This window comes from Drosophila mojavensis, unplaced genomic scaffold, assembly GCF_018153725.1.
Source record: "Drosophila mojavensis isolate 15081-1352.22 unplaced genomic scaffold, ASM1815372v1 contig_74, whole genome shotgun sequence".
In the NCBI taxonomy this organism is placed as follows: domain Eukaryota; kingdom Metazoa; phylum Arthropoda; class Insecta; order Diptera; family Drosophilidae; genus Drosophila; species Drosophila mojavensis.
The window spans coordinates 1290204-1317997 of NW_025318899.1; the positions used below are offsets into that span (position 1 = coordinate 1290204).

Consider the following 27794-nt stretch of genomic DNA (forward strand, 5'->3'; position numbering starts at 1 on the left):
ACAAAAAAAGACTGAGATGAGACGATGAAATACCCTGCACTAAGTGAAGCCTCAATGCTGTCATATAGATATTTGATATACTTTAAAGCGTTTTTCTACCATTAAACAATTGTAAAATAATTAAAGTAAAAGAAATCTGTTATTATCGGCAAAGAAACTCGCATTTAAGTTGCTTCTACTTGGACAAATTACCAAATCTCTATTGAATCAATATACCCCACAGCGCAATGTTGACAGGGCACAACAACACACAGTCTTTGTGCAACGCATTTTCCTTACTATCAACGAATTAAAACAGAAAATTAAACATTTTCCATGCCAAACACTAAATAATTGCACAACCACCGCAACCATCGGACGCTCACGGAGCCGCAACGTTTCGTGGCTGGACAGAAAGACGAAATGACGGCACGGAATCCCCAAACACTGATGGCACTGCCCAACGAAGAGAATTTCGACTTCCTCTTCAAAATTGTGCTCATCGGGGACTGTTGCACGGGCAAGACATCAATACTGCAGCGCTTCAAGACGGGCAACTATGTGGAGCGGCACGGGAACACCATTGGCGTCGACTTCTCAATGAAAACCATTGAAGTCGAGGGCAAGCAAGTCAAGGTGAGACATCTGCGCAAATGCCAATGTCATATGAGCTATAATAATGCTGTCTGTGTTCTGGTACTTCCTCAAACTAGCTACAAATTTGGGATACCGCTGGACAGGAGCGATTTCGCACCATTACTCAGAGCTATTACCGTGCCAATAATGGTGTCATAATTGGTGAGTAAATGCCAAAAAATGCAGGTTGGAGTAGCTGATCGACTGGGAGATACCCTGGAATACTATATTAGTCAATAGATGTGATGGGTTGAAGCCAACTCTATAAATGTAAGGACCTACGGAAGAGCAGGATTCAGCAGTTTACATATATACATATATCTACCCTCTGCCACCTGTTATGTAAAACATAATACCCCTCTTTAGTCTGACTGACAAACACTAGGTAGCTAATGCCCCGGCAACTCTTATCATGACCTATTGATCCTATTGTCATGGCCCGTTCGCTGATAAGCGGAAGGCCGCACATATTTCTATTACTATCGAGTGCGCCGTGATTTTAATAGCATTCGCTTTGCCCCCTTATCAGCTGTGGAGAATGGTTGTTAAACACTTCTTTTTATGACAGTTTACGACATAACGAAACGTGCGACATTTGCCAATCTGCAAAAGTGGATCGAGGAGGTGCGGCGCTATACAGCCTCCAATGTGCTGATCATATTGATTGGCAACAAGTGCGACCTGGAATCCGAGCGCGAGGTGGACTTTGAGGAGGCGCGCCAAATGTGTCAGTATATACCTGAAATCCTATTCGTGATGGAAACGTCCGCCAAGGAGAACACAAACGTCGAAGATGCCTTTCGCTGTCTGGCCACGGAACTAAAGGTGGGTGTGACAGACATCAATTGAAATGCAGTTTGATTGACTTCTTATGCCTTCGCAGCGACAACACGATTCGAGCAACGTCCAGGCCTTGGATGAGAACACCGTGCAGCTGGGCCAGAGCAAACCGCTGAAGAGCTGCAGCAGCTCCTGCAATCTCACATAGACAACTCCATTTACCTATGATTTGGATTTTGATTTTATTTTTGTGATCAAATGTTCATGTGGCTATAATTTTTAGTATTTATACATTATATTTTATTTTGTTAATGTTTTGTATGTCTTCTACTCGCTGAGACGAGTAACTAAAACTTAATTTATTCATTTAACATACATATCTATGTTTATATATATAACTGTATTTATTTTGGTGGCTAGAGTACAAAACAATTTCACACATCACATTACACAAACAACAACAACAAGAATAATAACAACGTCAACAACGTCAATTAGAATTCACGTTCTCTTCATTAGTTCTTCGATAACAGAGTAAATAAAATACGTCCAATTCTGTATTAAAAACAAAAACAAAAAACAAAAAAAAATCAAACATTTTCAGAAAATAAAAACTTGTTTATTTTATAAATTTATTGGAAGTTATTTAATTGGCTGCTTAGTTCGTAACATATACATACACATACATAATAATATAGATTTAATTTTATTGAGGGGCTTTCTTGACATAAGTGTGTGTGTGTGTGAAGCGTCTCTCCAAACAATTCTCTCTCTTTCCACCTTTCGCTTTCGCTTTCCCTCTCATTTCGCTTTCTCATTCGTATAATTAGTTATGTCTTTACATTTACAATTAATTATATAAAAAATTTATTTATTTGTCTAAATTAATTGTTTAACTATAAGCTAGTTGCGTCTGCATCTGCGTCTGTCTTTCTGTCTGTCATTTGTTTTTAATGCGCTGCGCAACCCACTCCAAGCCCTGATACAGTCCCTCGCCCGTTAGCGCACAACACGCCTGGATGTGCCACTGATGTTTCTTGATCGAGGTGAGATCCAATTGCCTGGAGATTTCCGCCGCTGACATCGATCCCTTCAGATCCTGTTTGTTGGCATAGACGAGCAGGCTGGCTTTACTCAAATCCTCGTGCTGCAGCATCCGATAGAGCTCCTCGCGCGTAACAGCCAAACGTTCGCGATCCGTCGAATCGATCACCATTATCACGAGCTCTGTGTTGGTGTAATATGTGCTCCACGCGGCCCGCAAGCTCTGCTGGCCACCCAAGTCCCAGACCAGGAAGTGTATGTTCCGCCAGACGACTTCCTCAACGTTGGAGCCAATCGTGGGACTCGTGTGGACAACTTCGTTCATCAGAAACTGATACAATATTGTTGTCTTGCCCGCATTGTCGAGGCCAACCATTACCAGTTTGTGCTCCTCGTTGCCAAACATACGCCAGAGACGCGACAGTAATAGCCCCATCTCCAAATTATTGTTAGTTTGGGCGCGCGCGGGTGTCTATGTGTGTGTGTCCCTGCCTATGTGTGGAAGCGGACGTATTTGTTGTTAATTGGTGACAAAAAAAATCACACAATCGCAGGTATCGCAATCTATGCGCATATATGCATATGTATATATGCCCGTTTCACACTGTATGCGCGTGTGTGAGAGTGCGTCAATGTGTGCGTAAGCGTGTGGGTTGTCGTTCACGATGCCTTTGTTGTTGCGCAGCGGAAGGCCAACTGTAAATTATGCACTCACTCTCAGCTTGTCTGGTTCACGCACCACACAGCACGCTGCACCTTAGTGTTTCTTCAATTTGTTTTTCTTTATTTTATGGCTATTCTTAATCACTGGGCCCAAACACTTGTTGTTATTGTTATTATGTTATCACGTCGATTTAGGTAGGCTTTGCTTTAGTTTTTGTGTTGAAACAAAAATTGCTCACGATTTCAGCTAGATATGTGAACAGCATATCGATATATCGGCGATGCGATGTTACGATACTTCAGCATTGCCCTTTCGATATTTATGAGATATCGACACTGTTAATAACGAACTCTTTTAGTTGGTTCTAAAATTTAACATTGTTAAATTAGATCAATTTTGAAAGCTGACAAAATATATAATAAAACTTAACCAATATTTTCTAAGCATGCTAGTTCGAGTGATTCAAGTAATATTCGTTTCAATTAGGCTAATTCTATCTCTAAAAGAAGTTCCACTTGCCAATATTCAAAATTCATTCCAGACTATATTTCATATATAAAGGAATATTATCTCTTAAACACATTTTTATTTTTGAAACCATATTTTTACAGCTACAGCTTTTGACATTTTATGTGTGACTAAACTCCGAGCTGCTTCGAAAATATTTTCAAAAAAAAATTTTTTTATTTACTTATCGTTAATAAAATGAATGTCCTGGAAACCTTTCTTACGTGTTACCAGTTTCTTACTGATCCCATAACGGACCTCGACCTGGATCTGGAATTTAACGAGAAACTAGCCGAAAAATGTGAAGTGTTTTTGAAAGGGAAACAGACGACGAAGTCGTGTTTCGTAAATATAGACAAATATACCAAAAATGAGATTTGTATGATGGATGAAGCGTTGCCCACACCCAACGTAGATCACGTGATGGAGGTGGTCATCGATGGACTCATTGCCAACATGCTTTTTTAGTACAGCAAAAGATTCGTATATTTCAAAATTTGCAAAAAATTAATAGAGAGAAATTCATTGTATCAGATTTACAGAAAGGCAAAATGGCCCAAGTAACAATTGCATTAATAAACAAGATTTACATTTAAAGACTTAATAAATGTAGCAATAAAGAATAACTAAATATGGCTATATACAATACATCTAAAGATAATAAGGACAGATAAAATTTCTAGGATTTCCCGCTGGGTTTCTTGGACTTGGGCTTTCGAATATGCCGTTGAGTCTGTTTGCTGGGGGGCGCCAGCTCATAGCGGAAGATGATGCAGCGCCTGTCAAAGAAACTCTTGAGATCCTTGGGCTCGTAGCGATGGCCCAGCTGCTTGAAATATAGATAGATCTCCTGCAAGTCGATGGGCTCGTACATGAGTACACTTTCATGCAGGCTGGGATTGGCACAGAGCAGATTGTGCCAGGCTATGTGCAGAGGCAGCAGCGGCTGAGGCGTCTTCTTGGTGACATTCGTCTGCAGTATATAGTACTCGAATTCATCGCAGAGCGCCGGCGGCATAGTCTGGGAGAAGCGCAACAGCTCCGACCCGCAGGCATCTCGAAACTTGAGACTGGGCTGGAAGTCAGCGTCGGTGGGTGTGAGGCAATCAGTGCTGGCTGCTTGGAGCAGTCGGGCGTGGCCAGACTTGCCCCCTTTGCCGCCAGTCAGGGGCGTAGATTTGGAGCGGGGCAGTGGCACCTGCTGCGGCTCCTCTTCTAGAGGCAGCATAATAGGATGAGTCTGGTTATAGATATATTCCAGCAATTTGACGGCCTGTTTGCGTTTCAGTGGCTTTATGCCATACTTGTACAGCTGCTGCAGCAGCTCCGACTCGGTCATGAGCACAAAATCCGGCTTAGGTGACTGGCAGACGCGCACATTGTACACCTGACCATTTACCTCTAGTTGATCAGGAGCAGCTGGTGTGGCTACTGATTCAGTAGATTGGGCAGGCTCGGTTAAGGTCTCTGTGTTGATCTCGCCTAACAGCAACCGATCCAGGCCACTGGGCACATCATTGCTGACATCCTGATCGTCTTTCTGAAACACCAAGCGATCGAATTCATCGAAATCATCTGCCGATTCCGCGACTTCGTTGAGCAGCTCCTTAAATTTATTGGTGCTGCTGCTGGAGTGCGGTTTAATGCGCGACTCCGGCGGCGTGTCCAGAAAGGATGCATCCGTCCAGTCGTCAAGGGGTGCCTGCACTGAGTCAGTAATGGGCTGAGAGATGGCTGCATCCATGATGCCAAACTCGGCGCGTTCTTTGCTCAGTGCGCTCTTATTAGGGGAGCGCGATTTGTCGAAAGTCTCTATGCAGCCATCCAAATAGGCATCCAGGTCATCCATAGTCCTAAAGAACGGCACACTTTGCGTCTTTTTCAAAGGCGGACTGGGAGGGCTGTCATCGTCGCTGCTCTCACTGCTTGACTGCCGATCTGCTGCTTTGTCTGCCTTCCAAATCGAATAGTTGATTTCATCATCAGAGAGCAGCACTCCACCGTCATCATCATCATCCTTATCATTGTCATCGTCATCGCCGCTGTCTTGCGTTAAATCAATGCTTGCATTCGAGTGACTCAGCGGAGTTGTAAATGGCGAGATGGGTTTATCTATAAAGGAGTTGCTCCGACGGCTTAAGGGACTCTTGAAGCTGGCCTCCAGCTGTCCGGACGATTGCGTCAAGCTGAAGGCTAGTTTTGTGTTCTCCAACTGGCTAAAACTGAGTGTTGAGTCTGAAGCAGCAAGCGACGCTGCAGGGGAATTTATTTTCAAGGAATGATCCGTTGAGTCAGCTTTCGGCTGCCTCGACTGGCTCGCATATTTGGCATACAACTCCTCAGAGATCTCACAGGGCTCCGGCTGCTCACTCAATTCAACATCATCATCGAAGTCTATGATGGGACTTGGTGGAAAAATGTGCTGCTCGAAAAGAGATTTACTTGAGTGGGTTTCCATGGCGGCCTCCGATGAATCTGACTTCTGTGTTAAGTCCACAAAATTTTCTGTTGAGAAATGTCATATAAAAATTTAATTATGGTAATGCAGATTTACGGAAACAACTTACCTTCCACAGTTTCAGGCTCCGCCTCAACATCTTTTACAGTCTTCACTGAAACAGAGGCGATTTCATTATGAGTTCTCCTCCATTCAATTCCCTTTCCTTACCTTCGTCACTGGAGTAGACTTCGTAGCTATTCATGTCGGTGGTGCTTATATTCTTGTAGACCTTCAATGAAAAGTTTTGCATCTCGATAGCTGCGCTGCCTGTGGCCGACTCCTCCTCCTCATCATCCGAGTCCGCAAAGAGATCGGGTGAAGTGCAGCGCGTGCTTTGCGTGGGCAAAGTGAGCAGAGCTGATGAGCAGCTGGGCTGCCTGTTCTCCTTATCATTACTCAGCTCCTCAACTTGTGGCGTCATTCGGGCTCGTTTATCCGGCGGCTCCTTTAAAGGACTCGCAGCGCTTAATGTGATTTGCACTTGCTCCTCAGCCACCCCGCTCTGCTCCTGCACATCCTCTTCAATGACAACCTCAGTTTTTAAGGTCTCATCCTGCTCAGCAGGCTGACTAGTATCCTGTATCATATTGTCCACCACCAGTTTTTCCAGGTCATCCAATTCCCGCTGCTCAGCAGCCGCACCAAAATGCTCCTCCAGCTCTTTGTAGACCTGCTCCAATTGTTGCCTTCTGCGCTGGCTCGCGGCGCTTTCACGCTTCGGCGATAGATCCCGGCCAGGTATGGCCTCCCAGCTCTTTAGCAAATGATGCGCAGGTGTACGACTGACTTCCATTAGGTCCTGTACATAGTATGCAGGCAGATTTGTGAGAGGTTCCTCGCTTGGCTCATGGATGATGCGTTGCTCCGCTTTGACTTGCAACCGCTGCAGATACTTGCTGATCAGCTCGAATGGCAATTGCAGCTCTGGGCTCGGTAGCTTTGTGCGCACCTGTTGCTTCATTAGCGCATCCACCTTGGCCCGTAACTTCTTCAACTGCTCCTCCGGATTTCGTAAAGTGAGAGGCGTAAATTTGTTTGCCCATTTGCAGCGTTTGCCCTTGGGCACGGCAGCAAACGTGAGCACATTGTATTCTATAAGAAATAGTAAATTGACAGATTATTGAAGCATTCTTAGTGGTTCATTGACTCACCCTCCTTGGCAGCTGTGCGGAAGCCGTATTTTTGCAGCTTGCGCCTTATATTATCCGTTGACTGATTCGCTGCATCTTCAATTAGGTTAACCACTTCCTCCCGCTCGTCCTCCGTGTCCTGTAGTCGAAGTCTTCCATGCTTCTCTGCCTCCGATTTGGACAAGGCCAGCGCCATTTCAATGTCATCGGGACTAAAGTTGTCGGCAATGCAATGCTGTGCCGTCACCTCCGAGAAGAGCTGTTCGTTGCGCAGGAAGTCGCTTATGGTAGGCTGCTTACTCCGTCCGCCTCCGCGAGCTTTTTTCTGAGTTGTCGCACTTTTCAGCTTGGGCGCCTTCTTGGGCTTGGGCACAGCAGTGGGCGCATCCTGACGGCTGGCACGCGTCTTCTTCCTACTGGGCTCGGCAAAGAGTTGCTCCTGCTCCTCGGACTGAGCTGCTGCAGCATTGCTCGAGCTCTCAGCTTGATCGAAGTACTCGGACAAAGTCAGGGGCACGCTGCTTGCTTTCCTGGAGCTTAAAGTAGTAAAGGAAACAAGAACTTTAGTATGACTAGAACATTTTATTAGTAAACTGAAGCACAACTAATAAAAGTTTCATTGGCCGACCTACCGCTGCTTGGAGTTCGCGGTTTGGAGTTTTTGAAAGTTTGCTCGTCGAGTTTCTCTGTCCATTTTGTGTTTTTGCTACTTATTTCTATTATCTTGTTAACGTTCCGTGCGTAAATGCTCGGCCTCCTCGATGGCCTCTCGGATGAACTGGCTAGGACGTGGCGCAGCAAAGTCGAACAAGGCCTTACGCTCCTTCTCCAGGTCGGTGGGTGTGAGTACCTTGAGCAACCTTTCGTTGGCTATGCGCTGCATGGGCGTCAGACTGGAAAGTAGGTTGCAAGTAAATCAACAATGCAGCGCAGTGCGTTCTAGTCATCTACTTACGTCCAAAGCCCGAAAAGCAATGTGCCGGCTGCCAGAAACGCGTAGGCAAAACGATTGCGATAATGGAAGGAAGGTGTTCCTTGTGTGCGTCGAGGCTTGCGCTTGCTAGTATCAATAGATGCCATTACCGTGCTGCCGAGCTGAGTTTTCGTAGCGTGTTTATATAATTATATAATTAAATACATTTTATGCGCGCAACAATAAAGCGCCTAAACATGCAAATGATGGAACTTCTACGCTAACCAGGGCTGCACAACAAATGAACTTGGAGTCACAAGTTAAATGCTAAATTATAGATTCACAAGCTGACAATTGCTACACATGCAATTAATGATATTATATAAATCAACAAATTAAAAATTTTGTATATTATGCTTGGAGAACTAATGAGTTTTTAATAACAACATATGTTTATTTATGAAATACTTGCTGTGCAGCCCTGGCTCAAAACTACTCGGTAACTGTAACGATTACATTCACTTCCTAAGTAATTAACGTTAATTAGCGCACAGCGTAGGAGAGAATTGAAAATCGAGTTTAGTTTTATTTGAACGCTAATAACGTTCAGGTGCATAACATTCAGTGATTCTCGAATGAAGTGCGCCGTGTGTGTTATAAAGCATAGAATTAATTAATGTAAGTGCAGCAGTAAATAAGTGATAAGAAAATGTAACAAGAACTAATGCGTAAACTACTACGCAGGCAATAATCAGCATCCAAACTATAGACAAAGAGAAGAGTACAGAGTACAGCGAAAACAATATAAACGAATGCGATAACAATGTGAAACAGACAAAGCAAAAGAGTTGAAAAATACAAGACACACACACAACTGCAAATAAAATTGTCTGCTTGTGTATGTGGGTGCGTGTGTATGAGTGTGTGTTAGAGAGTGGAACCAGATTCAACGGCATTTTTATACACTGCAAAAAGAGAATAGTGCTGAATATGAAATGAAGCATATAACGCATCCGATATTTAATCATTATTAATGTCTCATTTTATAAATTAAAGTCAAATAAATAATAATATTAAAGTATTATTACTAAAATAAATAGCTTTAATTGATATAATTGAATATGAAGTAGATTTTAATGTGCAGAGGCTGCTTTGTCATGTCTGTTAGGGTATTTGGCCTTCGATCTCATAGTGATTTTTTCTGTTTTCTTTTGCAGAAATCAGCGAATAACGAAAACAAATTTCGATATCATTTATTTTGTTTTTGTTGAGCAAAAAAACGCCCTTTTGTGCTAGTCAGAGTCGGATAACTTTGTATCCATTCAGTGCAATTTTGTCCAGCGGGCCGCTTAGTCATGGCTCGAGACGACGAGGATCCCATCGTGGGCAGAGAGGAGGGGGCCGCCAATGAGGAGACACCGAGCACGGATCGCCGAAGTCAGGATAATGAGTTGGCTCTGCCCTCGGGCGGCTGCTGCATGCCAACGAGCACCTGCCATCGCTTCCAGGCGCTCGTCTTTATGTGCCTGCTCGGCTTCGGGTCGTATTTCTGCTACGATAATCCGGGCGCCTTGCAGTCGGTGTTCAAGAAGGAGCTGGATCTGAGTGCGACGCAGTTTACGCTCATCTACTCGATCTACTCGTGGCCCAATGTTGTGCTCTGCTTCGTGGGAGGATTCCTGATTGATCGCCTGTTCGGCATTCGTCTGGGCACGATTATCTACATGCTCATCCTGCTGGTGGGTCAGCTGATCTTTGCCAGCGGAGCGCTGTTGGACACCTTTTGGCTGATGATCCTTGGCCGCTTCATCTTCGGCATCGGCGCCGAGTCGCTGGCCGTCGCCCAGAACAGCTATGCGGTGCTCTGGTTCAAGGGAAAGGAGTTGAACATGGTGTTCGGCCTGCAGCTCTCGGTGGCCCGCTTTGGCAGCACCGTTAACTTCTGGGTCATGCAGCCGATCTACAACTACGTGAGCGAGTTCTATCAGGGATATCGCGCTCTTGGCGTCGTCCTGCTGCTGGCCACGATCACCTGCGTCATGTCCCTGATCTGTGCCCTCGTGCTCGGCTGGATGGACAAGCGGGCGGAGCGGATTATGCAGCGCAACAACAACCCCTCCGGCGAAATACCCAAGCTCACGGACGTCTTCACATTCAAGGCGCCCTACTGGATGGTCTCGATCATCTGTGTCGCCTACTATGTGGCCATCTTTCCGTTCATTGCTCTCGGCCAGAAGTTCTTCATGGATCGCTTTGGCTACACGGCGGCGCAGGCCAACACCGTCGACTCGCTGGTCTACCTGATTGCTGCAGTCTCCTCGCCGATCTTCGGCTTCATCATCGACAAGCTGGGTCGCAATGTCACCTGGGTGATGTTGGCCACGCTAACCACAATTGGAGCACATGTGCTGCTCACCTTTACCCAAGTGACGCCCTATGTGGGCATGATTACCATGGGCCTATCGTACTCCATGCTGGCTGCCAGCCTCTGGCCCTTGGTGGCCCTCATCATACCCGAATATCAGCTGGGCACCGCGTACGGCTTCTGTCAGTCCGTGCAGAATCTCGGCCTGGCTGTCATCACCATCGTGGCCGGCATCATAGCCGACCAGAGCAAGAACGACCACACCTGGGTGCAGCTCTTCTTCATGGGCTGGCTGACGATCGCCCTAATCGCCACCAGCGTCATCTGGGCCTACGACAAGAAGCATCGCGGCAATCTCAACATGAGCCCGGCTCAGCGGGCGACGTATGTCAATTCGGCCAACTATCAGAACTTTGAATAGGGAACTACAATGAGCCAGCATCGTGTGTACGAAAATTCTGCTTTATTATGGAATTCTATAGTTAAAGGCCCCGAAATGCGGGTCCGGAAACATTTTAACGAACTATGTGAAAAGACGGGTCTACGATTGATCTTTGATAATGTGATGAGCGAACAATGTATCGCTAGGTATTTACTGAATTGGAATTGTTTGTCTAAAAGTACACACACCCACACACACACAGATATACATATTATATATATATATTAATGAATTACATTTATGTATTTTTAGAACAATTTATTATTAATACAATTACTGCATGTTAATCTTTTGTGTACATGTTTTACAAATTTTTAAATAAATCAAATCTCTGTTTAAGTCCAAATGTTTAACAATAAATCATTGATATTCCATTAAATGTCTTTTGAATTCAATAGGCCTTACACTCCCCTATTGTATGGCAATAAAGATATATGTATATGTGTTGATCAAGATATATATTGTTTTTCTTGCATTGGCTTACTTACTGGGAAATGCTGGAGCATAGTGTAGTACATACCATATAGAGGTGTTTGGGAATGTTTACGAGGAAATTGGAGCGTAGTTTGTGGAGGGAGTATATTTACACATACATATATATGTATATATACGTACAGAAGTCTGGTCACCCAAAGTCCACATTAGTCATTCGAATGCTAGATGATAAAGCTCATTTGACTGATTGCTCCTATTAGAAATGTGAGTTATAGCAGACTATATAGTATACTAAAGGCTATAGTATCTATAGCAAGTATAGTCAAGATTGCAATTGTTGAATCAGGTCAGCATAGCTTGAATAATAAAGTTTTCCATTAACTTTCCAGTGTTGACCGATAATGTCTCTTTAAGAAACTAAGAGAAGACTATAAATATAAGATAAATACGTTACTGATAGCTAGGCTATAGAACTATAGAACACTACTTCCTAGTTTGATTCGAGCATATTGAGAGATTAAAGAGGGATTGCAATTAAGAGTATATAGTGTATATTGAGAGATTGAGATTAAAGAGCATATAATCTAATCTCTCTCAAGACGTTTTTTAAGCGAACACTCGACGAATCTGCTTAGGGTTCAGCCTGAAGTTCTCATTTTAAAACTTCTTAGATATATAAAGCTATACTTTTACAGCTTATAATACGCTCTACTATTTCTATAGTCAACTGACAAACATTGGAATTAGCTTCACAGTAGCTTTATCAATTCCTTTAGAAAACAAATTAAAACTTATTCATAGAGAAATTTGAAATGCTCTACAGTTATACGAGGCTTTTATGCTAGTGCTAACAGTGCTAATTCAATATGTAATTGCCTTATCTGTGAGTCAACCCACATTTTAGGCACTGCCCGAATCGATCAGAATGCTTTGCTTTTCGTACAGTAAAAGTTCCACGTTTGCTTTATTTAAAACATTTTAATGTCTGTCCGTCGCTCGAGCACCTCGATGCACTGTCTGCTGTCCAGGCCGAGCACGCGTAGTTCATGCAGTGGCTTCGTCTTCTCCTCCGCCGTCTGCCCGCCGCGCAGAGTCTCGAGCAGCAGCAGAGCTGTGCCCCTCGCCGCTGTCAGCAATTTGCAAGCGTCATGAATGCTGAAATATAATCATATAATGAGTTTGGTAAATATGATATTTAGCTAGAGCATTGAAGCGCTCTGCCATGACTCACCGCTTGAAGAGCAGCTCGGGTCGTCGTGTGTATTGGCCGAAGAGCGCGAAGAGCAGCGTCATGTCGTAGTTGAACTGGGCAGCACCTGCCGTTGAGAACCTCGTATTTAATACCATGTCCTCCAGAATGAAGTCGTCGATCTGCTGGGCCATCAGACGCAGCGTCTGGTTGAACAAATTGGCGGACAGCTCGCGCTCCAGGTTGTGCAGGAGTGTGACTAGGACCTGGAACATTTCCCCGCCGCTGGGCGAGAGGATGAAGGGCTCGCGGCTGTTCTGCTCGGGCATGCTGGGCCAGCAGTCGTGGCGGTAGTTCATCGACTTCGCCTTCATCTCGTTCACGGCCTTGTTGGCCAGATTCTTCATCAGCTGGCGTGCCCAGTGCTCCAGCTCGGCGACGGGATGCTCGAACACCGAATTGATTTCGCTGGCATTTGGCCCGGCCAGCGCTGCATGCAAATGTAAATAATGCACATTCTCGCCCCACTCGCGCAGCACCATTATCAGATAGTTGATGGCATTCAGCACGGGCAGGCTGGCCACAGCTCCGCTGCTGTGCAGCTGAACGAGTCGCCGTCGAAAGCTGTCGATCAGCTCCAGCTGCAGCTGTAGGAATTGCAGCTGATGGCCGGGCTGTATGAGCGCATAGTAACGATCCTTGATGGCGTCCAGCAGGCGCATGAACTGATCGGCACATTTCGGTATCTTCAGATCATCCTCGAAGGTATTCGGATCTATCAGCTGAAACGGCGTCTCCGCCTGCAAGATCTGGTCCATTTTCTCTGCACAAACTGGGAAAGAACAATATATTAAAATATTTTTCCAAGTCTGGCCTCAATTCCATTTTACATCGCTCCTCCAGCGATATCCAGCGCAGCAGATACATGGGCTGTGTGAGCACGGAAATGGCGCTGGGAAAGCTGGCCGGATAGCCAAAGGTCTCGCGCAGCTCTGCCTCAAAGGCGAGCGTCTCATCCAGCAGATGAGCAAACAGATTCTCATCCTGCGCGATTTGCTCAATGTCCACTGCCAGCTTTTCAATGGTCAGCTGCACCAGGCCGCGCATGAATTCCAGCTGGAATAGACAGTTCGATTAGTAAGGATTACAATTAGTTTGGGGATTAAATTTACTCTTAGATTGCAGTCCAATTTGCCCGCCTTCATGGCCGCTGGCTGGAACGTCTTGCCCACAAAGGAATGCGTTTGCTTGCCCCAGTTTAGGATCTGCGTGTAGAACCACTCGGGCTTGTCCAGTCGATTCGTTTGCCGCGTGCCTGTGAAGTGGAACATGAAGCGCTGGCGATACGGAGCCAGCAGCAGCTGCACCACCTTACTAATGGGCGGGCACACAATGCTGGACGTGATGCTCAGCATATTCTCATGCTCCTCCGCTGGGGATTTGATGAGGAACATATATTCGGCGAGCAGTTGTGCCTTGGCAGTGTCACGACTGGGGGAATAGCTGAGCGACTGCTGCTCCAGGTGCGCCCAGCGCATCGCCTTGAGCACAGCCTCAAACTCGCTGGAGAGACGCTGCAGCAGCAGCTTGTGCCAGTAGATGGCTGTGGCTTCAGCGTACGACTTCAGATAAGTTGCCTGCACCGACTGCAGTCGTCCCACCACGCTGTGCTCACAGTCGTTGCCTTCGTAGAGCGTCAGGTAGATGTTGACCAGCTTAGCCTCGTCCTTGCCATTGATGGCGGCTCCTAGCGCTGCGCTGATCTCTTGTATGTCTTGCACCAGGCGCAGATATTGCGTCACATTCTGCAGCTGTCGCACCTGCTGTAGATCCTCTGCCACGCCATCCAGAGCCGGCTGACACTCCTTGAGCTTCTGTTTCAGCTTCGCACTGAACTGCGAAAGTTTCTCCAGCTCGAAGTCGATGCTTTCACAGACCTGTTGCTGGCATTGGAGCGCTGACTTGTAGCTGGACACGTTGAGTGGATCCTCATAGTTCAGCTGAAAGTCCAAAGCAATTATATATGCTGTAATTTTGAAATTTACACTTACGTTTTGGCTGATTGCTTGCAATCGTTGCTTGGATTCATCAACGAGCAGCGCAGCCCGATGCAGCTGATTGGCATCTTTGCCAATCTTTTCATTGAGGCGCGCTACAATGCGCTGTTCCAGTTCACTCAGCTTTCCGTGCATTGTGTGCGGTACATTCAAATAAAAATATAAAACATATAATTGGGCTATGAACACGTATAAAAATAATTGTTGATGCAGTCACTAATAAACCATGGCTGCAGTGCAGCTACTAATTTGAAAGAGTGAACTAGTTTAGGTAGTTCATGGAGAACTTTTTTAATTCCACCTGTGGCGCCAAATCTGAACTAGCAAAAAGAGCGACAATTATTTGAGCTAGTTCAATCACACAAGTGGCGCCAAATCGGAAGTGTTTAAACGAGTAACAATAATTTGACAAACTCAGTATGGGCTGAAGATTTTTGTATATGTTTCCCTTGAAGCTAAAACGTTCAGCATGGAAAAGAATTAGAATTACCAGTTGCAGTATTGATTAATGAGTAAGAGCGGGAGACCAAATTTTTTACATTCGGAGTTAAACTGAGATTCAACTACCTGCTGGAGTTGACCACAGTAAATTTGGTCTGCTCTCATTTAATTACCTGCTTCAGGCATAACTCATCGTCACAGATCTTAGTAGGCACGCTATACAAACTTGTTCTTCTTTCATATTCGACATTCCCCATTGAGTGCAATTGAAATTGAAAATACTATCGTATGAGCTAAATCTACTTGAGTGGTTTTAGTTCAAATGAAAACTATCTGTTGCAGGGCTGTAATTTTTATCGATAGCGATAGGCCGCGTGTTACCATCTGCAGTGAATGACATTTTTCAAACACAGCCGCCAGCAGGTGTTGCAGTTAGCGTCGCGTTGCATTAACTTTTTCGTCGGGCTGCGGAAAATTTGAAGTGAAAATGTTTACGCCAAGACAAAAGGGCCACACCCCAGGTGTTGCCAACTCGCCACACACACCGCTCAGTTTTAGTCGTGAGCTACGTCAGGTTTTGCAAGAGCGAAACCTTCTGACGGCCAAGTCGCGTAAGAAAGGTAAGCGAGAAAGGGGCGTGCCCAAGCCGAAGACAAAGGACGCCTTCTAATTAGTGCTGTTATCCCTGATCAGTGTGCTCCATGCTGGACAGCAGCTCAAGCAGTCCCATTGGCTCACCCAATCCGGAGGCAGGCAAACGCATCGGCTTCCGTCTGCAAGCAGTTCAGGAGATTATCACGTCGGAGAAGTCTTACTTAGAGCAGCTAGAGCTGCTCATGAAATACTTTGTGCGGCCGCTCAAGGAGCAGGCCATCATCGATGCCGCCAACCACACGGCACTCTTTGGCCAAATCGAGATGATTCACAATTTGAATGGAGAGTTCCTGCGCGAGCTGGAGGCCAACATGGAGAATGTGGCACATGCGTTCCTCAAGATGGCTCCGTTCTTTAAGCTCTACTCGGTCTATGCATTCGATTACCGAGGTGCATTGTTTATACTGCAAGATTTGATAAGCAAGAATCCAGTTTTTCGTAAATTTCTGGAGGAGAACGAGAGCCGTCCGGAGGTGCAGCGCAAGCTCAATTCATTGATGATTGTGCCCATACAGCGGGTGCCTCGCTACAAGCTGCTGCTGGAGCAGGTGCTGCTCTACACCAGTCCAGCCGACGCGGACTACAAGCTCCTGAAGGGTGAGTCAAGAATTAAACACAATTTCTGGGGAGGATTTCTCACGTTTCTTTTATAGAATCTGTCAAGGAGATCGAGGCGACGGCCTCGCACATTAACGCCTGCGTGGAGGAGCAGGAGATAACCCAGTATCTGATTCATCTGCAGAATTCTCTCGTCAATCGCACGCCCAACATCGTGAAGCCCTCGCGCCGCGTCATCAAGGAGGGCATGCTCTACAAGATCACGCACAAGGGCCAGCCCATCAAGCGCTACTGTGTGCTCATGTCGGACATCTTCATGTACTGCAAGGTGATCAAGGAGCGTGCGCCCAACACCCAGGTGGAGAACTCCCTCGAATGCTGCTGCATCTTTCCCCTGAAGAAGTGCAAAGTCTACGAGATGATGCCGGGAAACTTCAAGCTGAGCTGCCAGAGCGACGGCATCATCTTCGGCTGCGACGATCTGCAGGTGTCGCGCACCTGGGTGGGCTTCATACGGGATGCTATTGACTTGCATGTGCAGTGCCGCAAGACCCTGCGCAAGGACTCCAGCAAACGCACGCCCATCCGCAAGAAGGACATGAAGAAATTCGGCGCCGATTATGTACTGAGTCCCAACAAGCGCAAATGCGTGAGTAGCAAGGATCTCAGCTGTGATCCCTTCTGATTCTCCCTTCTTTGCAGGATTATGAGACTATTTTTCGCAACAAGAATCGCAGCACGGATTCGGATGAGGAAGCCCCCAATGAGTCACTGGGCAGTCGCAGCATTTGCTTTCCACGCAAGCGTAAGTATCCACAGCAGATGCCCCAGCCGTCTACATCCACTTTAAGCGTGACTGTCAAGCGTCCGGCGCCACCGCCGCCCACAGTGGAGCTGCGGCGCAAGGAGGAGCCGCCGTCCGCCAGCAAGGAGAATCGCATCTCCAAGCTGTACAAAATGATTGCCACCGGCGACAAGGCCAACAATCTGCGTGGCATCTTGAAGCGCAGCAAACCGACCAACAACCAGCCGCTTGACGCGGATCCCAGTTACGGCTTCGCCAGCCGCTACTCCGATTCCAAGTCATACTTCCGTGCGCACAACGTGGACAACACCATACCCACGGCCATCAAGCGCGAGGATCTGTTCGATGTGGACCTTGGCAATGGAAACTTTCGGGATGTGCTCTTTCCATTGCGCTCCAGTGGAGGCAGCCAAAAGAGTGGCGGAGTCGGAGTCGGAGGTGGAGGCGGCGGTTGGACCACACCTGAGCAGACTCTCAGATCAGCCGAGGAGGACGCCTTGTATGCAGTTCCACAGAAGAAGCGGGTCAAGTTCGATGATGCGCTAGATGCGTATGAGCAGAAGCCATTCGTCTTCCCCAGCAGTGGAAGCAATGCAGAGGCTATCAAAGCCCCATCGCTACGCGAGCGTATTTATGACTTTTTTGCCAATCTCTTCTAGAATTAGAATATATTGTAATTTATCGCACCACTCATTCAATCCACAATAAAAGCATTTACTACATCAGCACGCGCCTCGCAGCTCTCTGACTCGGCTCATGAATCCCTCCAAGGCCCGCTCGTCGATCTCCTGCTGCCAGTCGCCGTCGCGCTTGAAGTGGGAGCCAATGATGGCAGCTTGGGCATCTGGGAAATATTGACTTATGTTGTCCCTGGTTACGCCCGAGCCTATTATGAGTGGCACCTTTAGCTGGCCGGCTAGCTCCTGGACATCTGCGGGACTAGCTGCCTGGCCTGTTGCCGTGCCCGTGACGATGATTCCGTCCGTGAGAAAGAATTCCGCCGCATGAGCCGTTTCCAGCAGGTTGACGTCTGCTGTTATGGCATGCGAGCTGTGCTTCTTCTTCAGATCCGTAAATATGAGCACATCCTCCGCATCGATCTGCCTGCGATAGCGCAGCAGCTCGCCGGCGCAGGCGTCCGTGTAGCCCTCATCGGCCACGTGGCCGAAGACAAAGCCTTCGGCGCGTATGAATTGCAGCTGGCAGGCCTTGGCTATGGCCAGCGATTGCTTGTTGCCACAGGCGAGCACCTGCACGCCGCAAGGCGTCTGCTTGGGCAGAATATCGCGCACGGCCAGCGACAGTCGCGTCATGCACGAAACAATCTCAGCGCCAAGGTGACGATCCTGCACGTAGGGTATATCGTGCATATTCTCGATGAGCACGGCATCCTGCACGATATTATACACCAAATTACTTTCTTGCATACATATTATCACTCTTGGACTACCATTTGCTGTCTCCTGTACAGCTCCGCCTCGTGTTTGGCCTTCTCAATAGTCTGATTCCAGTTGCCGGCATAGCGAGGAGTGCCTTAATTTGAATATTTGCTGTATTAAAATAGTTGCTTTGAAAAATTTTTATTTCGACATTTACCTGGCAATGCATCCACATGTATCATGCCAATTATTTTGCATTTTTCTTTACCAAATACGCTAACAAATCGCCGCATTATCAAATTAAAAATATGCTTACAAAATATATAAACAACAATAGAGATGAGCAAAGTCGCATCAGCTGTTCTTAACACATTTCCCAACACTGATTTACTGCAACCTGTTGAGTCAGGGCTGCCAGCTGTTAAGGCAGCAGGCTAAAATGTTAAATAAAATGTTGGAGTAGCGGACTAGTGTATTTCCTCCAAGTCCTTAATTCTCACATCACTTCACCTCACTTTACTTCACTTCACTTTACTGCACTGCTCGACTGACCCCCATCGGGCCTGGGTGACTGAAGAAATGCTGTGGGTGTTGCCCATTATATAGACCGACTCTCACTCACACACGGAGATGCGCTCAACCGATGAGCCCGACGACAGGTAGCGATCGTTGCAGTCGACCTTTAGGGGACCAATGCTGCTCTCTCTGCTGCTTCGGGCATGCTAGCTTCGTTTTTCTCAAATATAAATACCGAAGAGTATTTCTGCACACATACAGACAACTTAAATGATCTATCGTGTGTCGTCGTATTCTTCGTTGCTTCCTCATAAGCTAATAGACTGAGAGACAGACGGAGTGACGACTGTGCAGACATACATACGAACAGATATATATATATATATATATATATATATATATACATATATATGATATGGGCAATCAAATAGATTCTGCCCTGTGATTTTAAATATGCATACTTTTCTTCTAACACTTTATTATTAAAATTTAAGTATAAGTAAATTTATTAAAATATTTATTTATATGGATATTGATCCCTCCAAATAAATTCATTTGCCAAACCTCTCCAAATTAATTAATTTGCCAAGTGGCAACCATATCATTGTGCAGTGATGCCCACTCGTTAGCAGAGATCAGTCAGCCGCGGCCATTTTCATAGTGAGCACCATTTTTTCTGTGCCAGTGCAGTTTTACAATTTAAAAGTCAGCAACGGATTTTTAATCCGCGGTGCATGCTCTAATCCCCAACATGCGCGTCACGTAAGTAACTGCGCTTTGTTCTTGTGCTTTTATGTTGTGCTAACACTAAGAAATGCGTCTAATGGCTGTCCATTAAAAAAGGGCGCCGCATGGAAGGCCATCACAATTCGCGACGTCCTGCTAAAACAAAAGGCAAAGGCTTATCACGGCCACAGGACGTCATGGAAACAACGGCGGCCAGGAAAAGCATTGGCAGCTGTTTGGAAATTGCGAAATGAACAGGCTGCGCGCTTTGTTAGCATTGCGTTAGCTACTCCGTGAAAAGTTCCTAAAGCGGGTTATGTTGAATTTCGCATGAATGCATGTAAGCTGCGGACAGGTGGCAGCGCCATAAGCTTTGGTTGATCTGCGTGTTGTCGCGTGACTGGCTAGAGAGGGATAGAAACACACTTTTGGATATCGATATATAACGATGCATGCTGATCCTTGAAATATATCGATATATTCTAAAACATCGCCTCGGTATGCCTAAAATACATTTTTGGTATTGTATTTTAAATTACCATTTACAGGGTATGCACTTAGTAGTCACGCCTAATGCTCAGTTGTTGTTATGCGCCCCTTGTTACATTGTTTGAAATTGTGGCGCGCATTGTCCTTGAGTTTGATTTGCTTTTGTGCCAGATCGGGGGAGCTTGCCTCGCTGGCTAACTGGGCGGCTGGCTGGGTTTTGGTTTTAGGTTTGGCGCTGGTGTTGGCCGTGCCTATGTCTGATTGCCTGTGCTTAGCGGAAACGGCAACGGTACTCGCTGTGCGCAGCGCGCCATTTCAATTACCACGCCCCATAGCGCCTCCAACAAAAAAATAAATAACTATACAGCATCCCATTTGGGCACGGCATTCGCAATGGCATCCGGTATTTTCATTTGTTTGCTCTGCTCTTGCATTGTTTTTGCTTGCTGCGCACACGTATGTTTTGTGCATGTTAACAATTGGGCTTTGTTTTGTTTTGTTTTGTTTTACAATATGTAAAAGTGCTTATGGCCTTTGTTCTACTCCTCTGATTGAAGCACTGCTGCGGGTCCTTTCATGCGAGAGGCAAAACCAACGATTTATTATTTGCAAAATGCACAAGCAATTAAACGAATTTAATTGAATTATGAATTGCTGATTGGATTGTGGCCTGTGAGTGAGTTGACCAAAAGCTAATGTATCGAAGGCTAAACAAATATTTGCTTTTATATTAAGTTAACTTGTCTGGGCAAAACTTTAGTTTCCAATGTTGAAAGTTTAAATTGCAATTTTCTTGCAAACTTTTAGGTATTTTTCAAGGATTCTGAAAGCAGCATGCGAAACGAAATGAATTTTTGTACACCTGCTCAGCAAACAACATAAATTATTTATAACGTGTGCTGAGCGCCACACTCGACACCTCGGCCTTGCCTTTGTTGCACACACATGCACACACACACACATGCACACAGGCACACACACATGCACATATAATGCTCAGTTGTTGTAGTTGCAACAAGTTGTTTCCGTTGCTTGCTTTTGCGATTATGCAAGACACACACTTACACACGCTTAAACACACACACACATAGAGACTGAGAGCATATAACGCAATTATGTGTCTGTGTGTGCTGCATTGAAAGACAAACAGCATAGACAGCATATCCTTTGAGCAAGCAACAGTTACTCCAAGTTCCGCTTTACAAGCATTTTCCACCCAGTTGGCACTTTTTTGTATGCCAGCTAATTAGCTGCCCATAACTTTGGCCAACATAATCAGCAGCATAAACAAGTTTTTACACTGCAATAAATTATTTATGATACTTAAAGAATTACGTATGAGGACGAGGTTGAAGTACACCCAATAGAAAAATTAATCTGTAAGAATTTATAGTATTCAACAAATAGAATTCACAATCCAAAAACATGATCTCTCTCAATCAAACATTGCCCAAAGCCAATATACTCCATTCACTTCGTGAACGAGTGTGAAAAGTATTTGGGTTTATAAAGCAAATAGATGGGAGCTGAATGAGTTTAAAGGCTTAGCAGCTGCGAGCTGGCCGTTAATAGAGTGTTTGCTGTATTTGCATAGGCAGCAATACCTACCTTCACACATACACATACACATGCACACATATTTATGTTTGTAAATATTTGGCATATAATCACTTTAGCTTTTAGCCTACTGAATAATTCTGCGCCCAACTTTCTGGCTAATTGAAAAGTTATCAAACTGGCAGCTGTCAGCTGCAGCCTTGACTCCCCGAGCACAGAGGTCAATCTGCAACGTGCCACACACTTCCCCTCTCCCTCTCGCTCTCTCACTCCCCCTCTCACTCTCGCTTTCTGTTGCTTGCTGCCTCATTAAATCAAATGTTCACACTTTGAGAATTTTTTTTATTAATTGGATTTGGCTCGATTTTGCCATATTGCGACATTGATTTCAAATTAATATATTACTCATGCGCCGCGTTGAACGCGTGATAAATTTACCATTTTATTTGGCATTCTTCGAGCGGTCGCAGCTTTTTTATATGTGTTGCGCGAATGCAATTAGTCAATAAATTTCAATGAAAATTACCAATGGCCATGCAAATGGCATAAACTGGTTGACAAAATGGATTCGCGTGTTGCTCTATCTCTGACCATAATTTCTGGCTGCCAAACTACAGCGCATCGATCATCGTTTACACTATGTGTGTTGGTGTGTGTGTGTGTCTGTGTGTCATAGACCTGCACGCAAAGCCCGTAACACAGAATTTCAAATTGGAAAATGGAAAAACGTTGCAAACATGCCTAGTCAGCCCAGCTGAATACCTGGACGAAAGACCGAATACACATGCAATTTGATTAGCTGCAAACATGAGCAGTAATCGAACCGCCTTTTCAGGTGTGGCAAGGCCTATTCAATGAAAGCTTTGTTATAACTGAATGCTTGATTATAGGTCAGAGAGAGAGAGAGAGAGAGAGATAGAGAGGTGTATATATGTAGTTGAATATATATAGGTAAATTATTTGTTTTTCAGCTTAAGCTTCTTTGGCTTTGTAAAGTTTTTGGCTGAATGCTTGTAATTCGTCTGGCTGTGGCAGCTGAAGTGAACCCATCTTGAATCAACTGACAGCTGCGAATTTCACACTTTTGTACCATTTGCATACCCTGTACTTATGGGATGTGGGTAGGTTGAATTAGAGCTGAAATGAATTCTGCTTGAAGCCAAGTACAACTAGGAATTTTGCACTTTATGGATTGTATTGATAATATTGATATGGCCTATAGCTGTTAGAAGTGGCTATACTAAGTTGTACTTACAGAGTATTTGTCTAGTAAGCTACTCTCATCTAGCAAACTCTTTTTATTTTTTTTTATCTCTTGCTTTGCTTTGAGACTTTTTTATGGCATTCAATAAGTTAGCTTGCACCGTTGCTTAATTGATTTACGTGACAAAACTTGGCAGACAAAGGCAAAGAAGAAATGAATTAAAAAAAAAAAAAGCGAAAAGCGGATTGATTGGAAAAAATTCCCAAAAAGGTTAAATGAAAATGATAAATACAAATAGTCTATAGAAAAGACAAGGAATCTATATTGTTGAATATATTGCAAAGGTTGCACAAGTCTCAAGTGAAAGTGGACTAAATAAATGAAAAATATCACGCATACGCCACGTGCGCAGCACAGTTAGCTGCAGTGCTGCGAAGTCAAATAAATTACTCAATTCCCAGAGACCAGGTTGGCCGATGGCTCAGTAAATAAAGCAATAATATGGCCAACGAAAATTCAACTAAAACTTGAACTTTAATTAAACTACGCCACAGACAACAGCAGCAACAACAACAACAACAACAACAACAACAACAACAACAGCAACAGCAGCAACAACCATAGCTAAAAACGTAACTCAAGGCAACGTCTTCGTGACCGTAGCTCAGGTGCAAATGCGGTCACACCCTTGAAAGCAGGCCACAGCAAAAGTAACAGTAGACAAATAAACAACAACAACAGCAACAAGGATAGCAACAAAAACAATAACGAATGTATTAAAGTCATTTCAGCGACCTCAATTTTGGGGCGTGGGCAGAGCTATTCGTATCGAGCCGCTTTATCGCGACTGTCACATTAAAAGTCTGCGCACTAAACTATGCTACACTTTTTTTCTCTTACTGTTATTTCGCCTAATTAGTGCTGCCAGCGTGAGCACAAAGGGTGACCATATATGCTAAATGCTAAACGCCTACACGAAACCATTTATATTCATATTATAAACAAATTGCTTCAATTAGACGCCACTCAAGCCAAAATTACAGCCAAGCTATAAAGATCTATGGGCAATGCCACTCGAGTACTTGGAAAACATATAGAAACCATTAAAAATATGTTAGTTCGTTGCTGTTAGATTTCTATGGCTGTGCGCTTGGCATTTATAGGTCAGTTAAGGCAACTTTTTCTTACTTATAGAGTATAAACAAATTATAAAGCTTTTGCTGCCCTCAAGTGGCACTTTTAGTTTTAGTTCAGTTTTTTATTAAACACTTTTCTTGTGCTTCAACTCAGCTCTGGCTTTGGCCTATGCTAATAACACTTGCAGTCGCTGCTCATTTTGAGTTCACTTTTTATTTAAACTTTTTGTTGTTGTTGTTGTTGTTGTTGTTTTTTAGTTTAATTTTCACGCGCGCATCGCTGAGCCGTGGCGAAGCGTTTAAACTTTGACCTGCTTTATTTATGTGTGCTCAGGTGTGCTGCGATAATGGCCATAGCCGCAGCCAGCCCCACCACCACCACCGCCCTTCTTGTTGTTGTTGTTATTATTTTTATTTTCGTTTCTTTTTTTCGCAGCGTTTTTCGCTTTTGCGTGTCTGCGCAACATTGGCATTTGGCTTCGGTTTCTACCCAACGTTTTTTTTTCCGGTTTCAGTCCTGCTGTTCAGATTTGATTAGAGATTGCGTAAACCGAGTCGCAATGAAAACATAATTAGTAACTGTGATTTGTTTGCCACGAGGTGAAGCCCGAGCTTTAGCAATTGTGATTGCTGTTGTTGTTGTAGATAGCTGACATTCAGTTGTTTTGCATTTGCATTTCACCCCAGCCCGGCCTAGAGGGCTTATCAGCTTAGATGCCACCCGCTTCAGTTGCAGCCGTAGCATAAAATGCACTTAAGGACAGCCCGTGGAGTGTTCTGGCTGTGCTGGCTGTTGGCTCCTGTCGCAGGCACAAATTAAGTTGGCCCAGCTGCTGGATTATGTTTTTAATGAGGCACCAGGTTCTTGCTAAAGACTCTGATCTCTCTGATTAAGAGAAGGCAACATTTTACACTCAAAGAAAAATGTTTGACTGCTTGAATTTATTACGAAAATTCGGGCACATCAAATACAGAATTTTATTTATTATATACTTTTCTTTGAGTGTATGTGTGTGTGGGTGTATCGCTGTCTGCCTGTCAGCCAATCAAAGTTGTAAAGTTCACATCATTGACTGGGCTAAGTTGCTAACTGGGCCAACTCAAATTAAGAAAAGATAGCTCCAGCAAAAACTTTTATCATTTTCACAGTTACGTAGCGCTAGTTGAGAACTTCATCCGAGCATTCGTTCAGGCGGTTCAGTTTCAAGTACATTTCTCCTTTGAAATGTCGCCAAAAAGCAACAAAAAACAATAACAACGAGTGGCGCATGTTCAAATACCCTGTAGGTAATATATATATGGATAAGATAGGGTATAATGGCACAGAAAATTAAATGTATGAAGAGCTTAATTCATTTCTATATAAATTGATCGATACATATCGATATTTTAAACAGATATGTAGAAACTTAAATAGATAGGCGAATACATATATATAATAAGGTATCTCATAGCCAAGCATGCTTCTATAATATGATATATGTTCCATTTGTATGTATATATTTTGTGATTCATATCGATAAATATCGATTGATTTGACTATTGGCGTAAGCACAGCTCATATCGTATATATAGCTCGAGCATTTAAAGGGATTTGCTGGAGTGAATAAAATGTCATGGAAAAGAGAAATGTGCAGGGTATTTCCTAGTCAGACACTTCCCATTAGGAACACTCCCCCTTAGTTGTTTAGTTGCAGTTGCCTGGCAGCCGGGCTACAGGTTTGGCAGCTCACTGTCCAGTCAGTTGCACAGTGACAACAATGCCAATACGCACACCCACACACACACACGCTCACATAGACACACTCACACACAGTCACGCCCAGGCCGCTGCACGTACACACAATCAATCACAGTTAGTTGGGTGGCTGCTGGAGCGCGACATGTTGACAAGTAATTGGCAGCAAGCGAACATCATGGCATACGCCATACATACATACATACATACACAGCACGCCCTCATGCACTATGCAAATATGTGAGATCCAATTCCCTCAGTCTCAAACTCACTCTATGGCTATGCTGCCTATGCTGCTCTGATTGTTGTTGTCTCACGCTCAAAATGCGATAGCGCACAAAAAAAAGGGCACAAAGCCAATCAAGCGCAAGGAATGACTGCAAAATCTGTGGGCAAACCAAATGCCTTTAATGCCAGGCATGCCTCATTCGCTGTCGCAGCGTCTGCCACTGCCACGACCTTTGCCTTTGCCTCAGCCTCTGCTGCCTCGCTGCCGCTGCCAGCTGCTGCTCCCAGCTGAGCGCCGGGTACGTGAAGGCATGAAATTGGGTCACAAGGCGGGCAACAGAAGAAATGCGTAGCAAAAGAAACTCCTAACGGTGCGCGGCTCACATTGTAAATGCTCGCACACACCTACACATCTACACACAGAATCACAGAAAACGGTGTTTCATAAAGCGAACGCTGTAAACAAAACAAAACGACGCGAAAGTCGCGACTCGCGAGCTGCTGGACAGCAACATGTTAGCTGTGGTGGGCGATGTTTTAAGCGCTCGCACGACTCACATGGAACGAGCGCGTGAGAGCCGAAAAGCTCTCCTACTCTCTCTCTCTCTGGCACAGACACACTTACACGCATACACACGTATGCAAGTTTTACGTTCGAGTTTTTGCGTGGCTGTTGCTGCATAACCTTCATCTTGAACTTCAGGGCCAGGCATATGCTTGTGTGAGTGTGAGTGAGAGCGGGAGTGAGAGAGAGTGAGAGTGAGAGTCGAGTCAGATGCTCAACTGCTTTTACAATAAAAACAAATGCAACAGGAGGGTGTTCATTCATGAAAGCTCACACCCATTATAAATGAAGTGTACGTGTGTGTGTGTGAGAGTGAGTGAGTGTGTGGGAGCGTTAGATAAATGTAACTGTAACGAAAAAGAATGAAATGTGAAGTCGTAGATTAATGGGAATATGCTAAATGAACCAGAAATAATATGAATTATGAAATAAATAAATAATTCATCCCCTTATTGAAAACTGAAAATATTTGTATAACAAAATAAAAAAAAAAAAATACAAATATGAGGTAAAATATAAATATATAATATAAAATGCATAATAAATAATTATAAGTTATGCCACAAATTTAATAACTGTAATGCATACAAATATTCTATAAACAAAATAAAAGTAATATTAAACAAATAAAATAAAAATAAATAAATATTCGAATATAACCAAATATTTATAATAATTTAAATTTAACTTGAATGTTAATTGAAATAATAATAAATGATTTTGCTCATATTTTATAGGTATTTAATTTCTCTGTAATTTAAAAATATTTACTTAAAGATTTATATATTTTCAAATCTTCTTTCTAACAGCTAAAAACTCAACTTCTTCGCAAAGCTTGACACATAGAAAACATCGCCAAATGCGCTTCGACTTTCCAATAGCTCCGCTCTCTCTCGCGTGCTCGCTCTCTCAGTGTGCCACGGGCGCTCTCTTTCTCTCTGTGCCTGCTGCTCGGCAGACACACGCACACTGTGGCAGGTTCTTATCAAAGCAACAGCGAAAGCTGGAAGCAGACAGGCACACACAGAAGGCAGTCGGGAGTCGCATGTAAGGATAGCACGGGAGCGTCGCAGCGCCACGCACTTTATAAGGTGAAATACGAAACTGGAGCAGTTCAGTTCGCAGTTGGCTGGCGTCGCAGAAGGTTGCAAAAGGTG

General features: G+C 44.5%; 8 protein-coding genes across 11 annotated transcripts; 3 read left to right on the forward strand and 5 right to left on the reverse strand.

Moving 5' to 3' along the window:
- The first annotated feature begins 221 nt into the window (after positions 1 to 221).
- LOC6586479 (ras-related protein Rab-43) lies at positions 222 to 1772 on the forward strand. The gene is made up of 4 exons (XM_002012057.4): positions 222 to 615; positions 693 to 777; positions 1184 to 1440; positions 1499 to 1772. The coding sequence occupies exons 1-4, from the start codon at positions 403 to 405 to the stop codon at positions 1601 to 1603; spliced, it is 660 nt and encodes a 219-aa protein (XP_002012093.1). The 5' UTR covers positions 222 to 402; the 3' UTR covers positions 1604 to 1772.
- Positions 1773 to 1992: 220 nt separating this feature from the next.
- On the reverse strand, positions 1993 to 3358 carry LOC6586480 (ADP-ribosylation factor-like protein 5A). The gene has a single exon (XM_002012058.4). It carries the CDS (start codon positions 2873 to 2875, stop codon positions 2336 to 2338), a length of 540 nt encoding a protein of 179 aa, XP_002012094.1. The 5' UTR covers positions 2876 to 3358; the 3' UTR covers positions 1993 to 2335.
- A 787-nt stretch (positions 3359 to 4145) lies between these two features.
- LOC6586481 (structure-specific endonuclease subunit SLX4) lies at positions 4146 to 7965 on the reverse strand. Of its 2 annotated transcripts, XM_032733279.2 has the most exons (6): positions 7873 to 7965; positions 7262 to 7776; positions 6673 to 7202; positions 6279 to 6642; positions 6178 to 6222; positions 4146 to 6115 (listed from the first exon to the last, which is right to left on the reverse strand). In XM_032733279.2, exons 1-6 carry the CDS (start codon positions 7932 to 7934, stop codon positions 4290 to 4292), a joined length of 3342 nt encoding a protein of 1113 aa, XP_032589170.2. In that variant the 5' UTR covers positions 7935 to 7965; the 3' UTR covers positions 4146 to 4289. The 2 variants fall into 2 exon arrangements, with proteins under 2 accessions (XP_032589170.2, XP_002012095.3); XM_002012059.4 differs by having other exon boundaries at positions 6279 to 7202.
- Positions 7803 to 8450, reverse strand: LOC6586482. Its single transcript, XM_002012060.4, has 2 exons — positions 8196 to 8450; positions 7803 to 8133 (listed from the first exon to the last, which is right to left on the reverse strand). Exons 1-2 carry the CDS (start codon positions 8318 to 8320, stop codon positions 7968 to 7970), a joined length of 291 nt encoding a protein of 96 aa, XP_002012096.1. The 5' UTR covers positions 8321 to 8450; the 3' UTR covers positions 7803 to 7967.
- Positions 8451 to 8684: 234 nt separating this feature from the next.
- LOC6586483 (major facilitator superfamily domain-containing protein 1) lies at positions 8685 to 11415 on the forward strand. The gene is made up of 2 exons (XM_002012061.4): positions 8685 to 8831; positions 9371 to 11415. The coding sequence occupies exon 2, from the start codon at positions 9509 to 9511 to the stop codon at positions 10937 to 10939; it is 1431 nt and encodes a 476-aa protein (XP_002012097.1). The 5' UTR covers positions 8685 to 8831; positions 9371 to 9508; the 3' UTR covers positions 10940 to 11415.
- A 914-nt stretch (positions 11416 to 12329) lies between these two features.
- On the reverse strand, positions 12330 to 14894 carry LOC6586484 (RINT1-like protein). Its single transcript, XM_002012062.4, has 5 exons — positions 14636 to 14894; positions 13757 to 14584; positions 13475 to 13700; positions 12627 to 13416; positions 12330 to 12550 (listed from the first exon to the last, which is right to left on the reverse strand). The coding sequence occupies exons 1-5, from the start codon at positions 14774 to 14776 to the stop codon at positions 12364 to 12366; spliced, it is 2172 nt and encodes a 723-aa protein (XP_002012098.1). The 5' UTR covers positions 14777 to 14894; the 3' UTR covers positions 12330 to 12363.
- Positions 14895 to 15387: 493 nt separating this feature from the next.
- On the forward strand, positions 15388 to 17824 carry LOC6586485 (guanine nucleotide exchange factor DBS). The gene is made up of 4 exons (XM_002012063.4): positions 15388 to 15702; positions 15776 to 16333; positions 16390 to 16943; positions 16997 to 17824. Exons 1-4 carry the CDS (start codon positions 15570 to 15572, stop codon positions 17756 to 17758), a joined length of 2007 nt encoding a protein of 668 aa, XP_002012099.3. The 5' UTR covers positions 15388 to 15569; the 3' UTR covers positions 17759 to 17824.
- LOC6586486 (uncharacterized protein F13E9.13, mitochondrial) lies at positions 17664 to 19123 on the reverse strand. 3 transcript variants are annotated; one of them, XM_032733283.2, is made up of 4 exons: positions 18696 to 19123; positions 18550 to 18632; positions 17818 to 18490; positions 17664 to 17754 (listed from the first exon to the last, which is right to left on the reverse strand). In XM_032733283.2, the coding sequence occupies exons 1-3, from the start codon at positions 18769 to 18771 to the stop codon at positions 17822 to 17824; spliced, it is 828 nt and encodes a 275-aa protein (XP_032589174.2). In that variant the 5' UTR covers positions 18772 to 19123; the 3' UTR covers positions 17664 to 17754; positions 17818 to 17821. The 3 variants fall into 3 exon arrangements, with proteins under 3 accessions (XP_032589174.2, XP_032589175.2, XP_032589172.2); XM_032733284.2 differs by having other exon boundaries at positions 17671 to 17754; positions 17821 to 18490; XM_032733281.2 differs by having other exon boundaries at positions 17749 to 18490; positions 18696 to 19122.
- Positions 19124 to 27794: the final 8671 nt, after the last annotated feature.